The sequence below is a fragment of the Antrostomus carolinensis genome, unplaced genomic scaffold (assembly GCF_000700745.2).
Source record: "Antrostomus carolinensis isolate BGI_N321 unplaced genomic scaffold, ASM70074v2 scaffold12579, whole genome shotgun sequence".
Classification (NCBI taxonomy): domain Eukaryota; kingdom Metazoa; phylum Chordata; class Aves; order Caprimulgiformes; family Caprimulgidae; genus Antrostomus; species Antrostomus carolinensis.
In genome coordinates this window covers 23,387-30,182 of record NW_010340706.1, presented here as the reverse complement: position 1 = coordinate 30,182, position 6,796 = coordinate 23,387, and the positions used below count along the sequence as shown (strand labels likewise).

Here is a 6,796-nt window from a genome sequence, read left to right as displayed (position 1 = left end):
GTGTGATCTCTTCAGCATGCAAAGCAGAGCTATGAGGTGGATAAGGTGTCCTTGAATTACTGGTGTTTGGAGAGAAAATGGAAAGGTGCATCACGGTTCCCTTCATGGGAACAGTCTTCAGCCTGTTTGACATTTTCATTGATGACTTGGGTGAACAAATCATCCATTAAATCTGCAGCTAGTGCCAAGAGGAGAGGATTTACAAGTGCTCTGGAGGCAGCACAGGAATCCAGAGTAATCCTGACAATCCGGATCTGACATAACCTAGATGCAGTATTGATGAGGACAATATGAAATGGTGATATGAGAAATCCATTGGACAGTCAAAAGGAGAAAGGACACAGCTAGCCTTTCCTGTGGGGGAAGTCAGACCAGGTGAGCTCCAGAGATCTCTCCCAACCAACGCCTGTGGACAACAGGTCTTCAGGAAAGGGGCTGGGTGCTACAGGTGACCGTGGGGCTGTGCTGTTGTGAAGAAAAGCAATCATTCTGGGCATTATGAACAGCAAAATGTGCAGAGAAAGGAGCTGGGATGGTTGTGGAGAAGATTTGATAGCAGCTGCAGGAGGTAAAAGAAACGCTTCTCGGTGTGCACAGGAAGGCTGGTTTGTGCTGTCAGCAGAGAGCCACCAGCAGCTGTAAGAGGAGCTTTGTAAGACTAAGGGGAATTGAGCAATTAATTGTCCCTGAAGGTTGTGAAATCTCCACCAAAGAATATTCCTAAGAGCAAATTAAATATGTCAAGAATGGTTGAGTTCAGCTTGATCCCATCTCAGGAGCTGGTCTAGCTGTCCTCCTAAGATCACTTCCAATTTTATTTCTGTGATTACAACCATTATCCATGATACAGCTGCTGTGTTTGCTCCTTTATCTCGTCCCTTTCCCAGTGGAAATTGCCTGACTTCTCTGCATATAAACAAAGGCAAAGAATATTTTGGCTGAAAGTTTCAAATGAACAAAAAGGACTCTTGGTAGGAGGCAGGCACTGAACTCCTATCATCAGCTTTATAAACCTCAAGTTTAGCAGCTCTGTGATAACATTTTACATTTCATCTTCCAGCTAACTGTTAAGTTGGATGATTGTCCAGATAATAGAGTTTACTGTTGCCAAACATGCAAAACTCACTTGGCAAAACACATGTATACATTGGCTGATGTTTTATTTTACTCCCTCAATTGTATAATGGAGGGCTTTAAAAATCGTTATTGTGGATAAGAACAGTTTTACTTGCAGCTTATAAACATATTAAAGTAGCTTAAGGTTTTTAGTGCTCCCCATCATTAGCTGAGCTTATATGAAACACGATCTTTTTTTTTTTATCATTTCTAACCAGAACTCAGCAAAAAAAAAGTTTGACGGCAGATAATTTCAGACCTTAAGTTATAAAGGTGGAGGATTGTTCTCCTTTCAGCAGACTCCAAGCTTTTCTGACTGAGAAAGTAATTTTACTAAAACCCAAAGAAAATACTTCTTGTGGAGCTGACGAGAAAACAGTCATTTAGTATTGGCCAGATGCAGTCTAGAGTATAGGAAAAAGTTCCTGTGTCTATTTTTTAACCAGTGCTCCAGTCTATATTAACTGAAGTGCTGTGTTTATTCAAGAAGCAAAAATGAACATAAACCCCGTGTTCTTAGTGGGATCAGCAAAACAGCATAACATAAAATATCACTATAATAATTATTTATTACGATAAATAATATATGTTGTTGAGATTGCTGGACTTCGTCTTTACTTCTGCTGGTGTTTGAAATACGGCTTTGCAGTTCCCTTGAATTCAAGAGGCCAAATTCTGTCCTCACATACAAACATGTAATTTCACTGAAGTACTGTCAAATGGTGCATTTTTATTTGAAGACCAGGTTTACCCCTAATATCTTATCAACTTCATCTGCATAACAATTAATTTGTTTATTTTTAATTTTTTCATTTGCTCTTTTAGTACAGCGGCAATTGTTTTGAATGAGTTTAGAGAAGGCAGCCCCATGTGTTTTGAATAAATGATACATTACAGGAAAAGGATGTTCACACTTCTGCATAACAGAATATAATTGATTTTGTGCTTGGATAATTAGCAAATGGCTCTCTTTGATGTGTTCAAGATTCCTGAATTAAAAATTTAAAGTTTGCTAACTGTTAAATAAATTGGTTCAGAAAAAGCTTTTGTGGATAAAAAACCAGCATGTCATTGCAAATATGATCTACATCGAATACTGTGCTAATGCAGAGTGGCCATACATCTAGGATACTCGGCTATCTTATTGTCCTTGGCCATTGTAATTCTGAAATCAACACCATAATGCAGACAGCTTGGAAAAAAATGCACATTTTGGAATAAAAAATATTGAAAACTTACCTTTCAAAGATTTTGACAGGTAAGTGTAATTATATGTAAAGGCAAATGTGTCATGGGTGAGGGAATGCAAAAATCTTAGAAGACTTGCAAGATTAATGGAAGATGCAAGAAAACAAATTCTGCACCACTATGATTTAGTCTTTTTTTTTAAGTATTCAAATTCACACTCTATGCAGCATTTAAAATATTTGTGAGTGCAAATACTTCCTAAATAAACAGTTGTAGTGAAGATAATATCTTTATTAGTTCAGAATTGTTTATTTTATTAATTTTGAAAGGTGCTGGGCACCACTTTAAAATCCTTAATTTTGTCATTTGTAAATTAAGCTCTGGCTTGTCAGTCTGTCCTAATAGATATGTTTTGTCCTCAGCCTTTTCATCACTCTTGTAGTCCGGATTACTGGAATAGTCCAGCCATTTAGATACTTTACCTCTGACGCTGTGTGTTGCTTGCTGATCTTGGATGCTAAAAACATAATAAGGATTACAGGGGGAGCAGATGGGCTAAATTGATTTGTAGCAATACAGCCTCACCAGTGTTTGCAATCTCATTCTGAGTATTGCAAGAGTTGAGGCACTTTTTCACACCTGTCTCTCAGAGCTGTGCAAAAACTGTCCTGGTTTATGGCTTTCTTTGTGGAAAGTGTACGGCAGTGCTCCTGCCTGTCCTTCCTGTGGCAAGGAAAGACCATTTGTGGCTTTCCTAGTTGTGCAAAGAGGCTGCTGGTGTAGCCCAGCTGTACAACTCATGTTCAATGAATAAATGAAAAGGACTAATTCTGTTTACTTTTTACATTGCTGACCTTATAATTGGGAATGTTTTGGGCAGGATAGAGCTAACGTTGGCTGACACAGGCTAATTCCCTGGGTGCTCAATGGAGAAAGAGAGCTTCTTTCAGCTGCTTTGGATCATCTTGTGGCAGAGACCCCCCACAAGCAGGCGGGGGCTGCGTTTTGGTAACCTGAGGCCCCTTGGGTGGGAGTTGTGTGTGTGTACGAGTGGTGAACAGCCCCCACAAAATGCCTTCGCTCAGTGCTATCTTCACTTTGTGTTTGCAGTTTCCAGTAGTTTAGTAAATCTTTAGCCGGATTATTTACAAAATTATGTTATCAAGTACATAAATATTATGATTGTAGAGCAGAAAGAGGGAAAGACATTTTCAAAAGCTGTGCACGCCGGTCTCGTGTCTCATGTCCTGTGTTTCATAACAGAACAGAAATCCTTAAATTTGAGTGTCACTCTCAAAGATGCTTTATACACAGCTTTTCTCTCAACCTCCCACCTGCGTATCTGCTTTTCCCACTGACCCCTGAACATGTCCTTCCTTCTTTGTCTTGATTAGATGATAAAATATTCTGTTTCTGCTGAGGGAGGATAAAGCATGCAACCCGAAACACCCTGAAATCTGGAAATTCATAACAGACAGCTGGATTTTGAAGCTGTGGCCATTCCCAGATCTATTAGTGCATGGGAGCGACCCTCCTCACTAATTCAGTCCCTCTGTTAGTGGCTTGGAGGCTGCAGCTTCTCCTTAGGTCATTCCTTTTTCTGCAGGTAAGGCAGCTCCCTGCAGCTCCTCACTGCTGGCTGGCAGTCTGGGGTTGAGGGTGGCAGGCACAGGAGTGCTGCCCTGCTCCGCAGCAGGGCCTGAAGCTGCTGACTGAGCTGGCTGGAGGCAGCCCACCACACAGCCATGCAGGACACCCTGCCCTTGCCTTCCCCATGCCCAGCTGCAGAGCCCAGAAGTGATTGCAGAGCTGGGGGCAGCAAGTGCCCCAGGAACATCCAGCTTTGTCTCTCTCTTTCTTAGAGACATACAGCAGTGCTCAAAAGTTGGTCCAAATATGAGGAGGATGAAGGAGCTTCAGGGCTTGTGGCAGTGTCAGGTGAGATGGTTTCACTGGAGAGAGGGAGCCTGTGCCCACATCCAGCTGGTAGCCACTGGAGTTGGGAGACGGCTGCAGCTGTTGGGATGTGCACGCTGCCGCACAGGCTTGCAGCAGGGTGGAATTAGATTGCTGGGAACAGGAGTCATCTGCAGCTCCTGAGCCTGAAAACATCACATGCTGACTTCTGACTTCTGGCTTTTCCTTTTGTTTTAAGAAAGACCACCAGGCAGTTCTTATTTCCATGCTCTATAAAACTTTTAAAAAGAGTTTTACAGCTTACTTAGCGTACAAAAGGTATCACCAGCTATAAAACTAAACAATTGTCAGGACTTTGGCAAGTCCCACACAGCACTTGATAAGCCAGGATGCTCCAAATGCTGGTGGCACAATACAGCCTGGGCACAGGGTTGTGCCACATCTACTGGCAGTGACAATAGTGTGCGTGCCAGTGTGGGATCCTCCGACACTGAGCCCCTCACACCCCATGGGGCTTCTCGGTAGCTGTTGTGGGTCCTCAGGATTTCACAGGCTGGGGTTTCTGAGAGCCTCTGTGTTGTTTTGACTGTACTTGCGCCCTGACTCTCATCTATAATCAAATTTACAGCAAACTGTGCTGTAAGTGCAAGTCAGAGAGTAAGCGATGGAAACCACACAGGAAAACAAAAGGCACCTCATCTCTGAAGCGCGCTGGTGGCAGCTTGTGCTGGCAGAGAGTCTCCTCATTACATAACGATGCGCTTATCCAAGCGGCGTTTTGTATTTTGGGAGACAGATGTGCCTTGCAGTTGCTAGTGGAAGTTAAACGTTAAATATGAAACCCATTCATTTTCTCTTAGTCATACTTTGGATTTAAGCAGATGTTTTCCTAATTTGTGGTTTTCAAATGTAGCATGCTGACAAGACATTTATCATTAACTACAACTTCATCCATGCAGTTTAGCAAATTGGCCAATTATTAACAGTGAGGGTTGCGTGGCGGTTGATGCATAGCTCCTGCTGCTTTGAAAGGCCTAAATTGAAACTCAATACATTTTTACAATATAAATTAATTGAGCTTTGGACCACGTCCCTGTGATTCCAGTGCTCTCTGCTCTCATTTTCAGAATGAACAGCCATTTGTAATGTGCTGAGTAGCTGTGCTGTCCATGAGCAGAGGCTCCTGGTGGTGGAAAAAGTGATGGCTAATGTTTTTCTGGTGGGGGCATGAAAATGGCTGATGGAAACTAAGAGTAGGCAGCATGACATACAGAAGGAGTGTGGCTGCTGGACAGTGTACATACACACAGACCAGGCTGGCTCTGCCGCAGATGATACAGGAGGCATCCTGGAAGAGTGCAGTAAAAGCAGGGTGGGTGCAGCTGCCTGCTAGCTAGTGCTGCCTAATACTTTCCATTATAACATTTCTTTTGCTCTTAACTTTGCTAAACTTTACCCATTTTGATTTATTTTTTCCTGGTTTATATTTGCAGGGTTTGATGGGGCAGGGGGAGGGCGGGTTGGTGGTGGTGCTGTGAACTGGTGAGATATCCCAAAGGTCCTTCCCAAAGCCAGGAACCACCATATGCCTGAAAATATCATCTCCTATTTTCCCAGTTCTGGAATTCAAGCAGGCAATTTAGTCCTCATTTATTTGTCCCATGTATGAGACTTGAAGGAGAACACTAAATGCACCTCAATTTCTAGAAAGTATAAAAACCTTGATTTTTACCAGCTGGCACTGCAGAAATTTTGCCTGACATTCCAGCTGAACTGGGAAAACCCTTCAGGACAATTTGTTCGTAGTTGCTCCAGCTTCTGGCAAATAATTCCCTTTTTTTCCTTCTCTATATTTGCAACTGCACAACAGGGAAACGATATGCTTTGTTACAGAACAGGCTGCCATGCAGATTAATTAAATGAGAACTGTAAACAATTAAAATAAATACATGTGGTGTAGTTTATCTTGCTTTATGTAGCCAGATGTGTTGGGTGCAAAGTACCTACAGGGCTGGCTTCACTATCCCATTTGATGTCCTTTTCTTCATATCCCCCTGCTCTGTGGGAAAAGGGAGTAAAGGCAGCATCACAAAATCAGTCAGGAACAGTGATGGCTCAGCAGGGAGGCAGGAGGTTGCACAAAATGCAGAAAAGAGGAAAAGAACATAGATTTGGGGCTTGTGTTGCCGTTGTTCCTGGTCTGCTTTAGAGGTGTGAGTCCTAAGGGTTCTTCAAATGAGCTGAAGGCCTGATCCACAGGGATGCAGTGGGGGTTTTAAAGAGATCTTTGGTGTAGTTGTCTCCTTAGCAACTTTTTGATTGAAAGGGATGTGGCAGCAGATGTTGAAGGGAAGATGACAGGTTGTGACTACATTGTCAATCACCACATTGCTTTCCCTGGGTTTAGGTAAGCTAAATCTCCAGAAGCAGCTGTGTGTCCCATGCCAAGCTTTAGTGAGAGGTGAGCACAGGTAGACGTTGGGTGAATTTGGCTAACCCAGATCCTGGTCCTTTGCAGCGCTGCCAAGCTCCTGGAGAAGAGTCCGTTCTCCGTGGGTGCCCCGAGCCCCCTGCT

The 6,796-nt window shown here is 42.9% G+C and overlaps 1 protein-coding gene across 1 annotated transcript in view; it reads left to right on the top strand.

Annotated features, from left to right (window-relative positions):
* LOC104531378 (RNA-binding protein 20) overlaps window positions 1–6,796 on the top strand; it is a gene marked incomplete at its 3' end in the record, with an annotated part of 99,886 nt that overhangs the window by 72,474 nt on the left and 20,616 nt on the right. Inside the window, exon 2 of the mRNA XM_029087042.1 lies at window positions 6,723–6,796. Within this exon, the coding sequence (XP_028942875.1) occupies window positions 6,723–6,796 (74 nt within the window). The remainder of the gene's footprint in view (window positions 1–6,722) is intronic.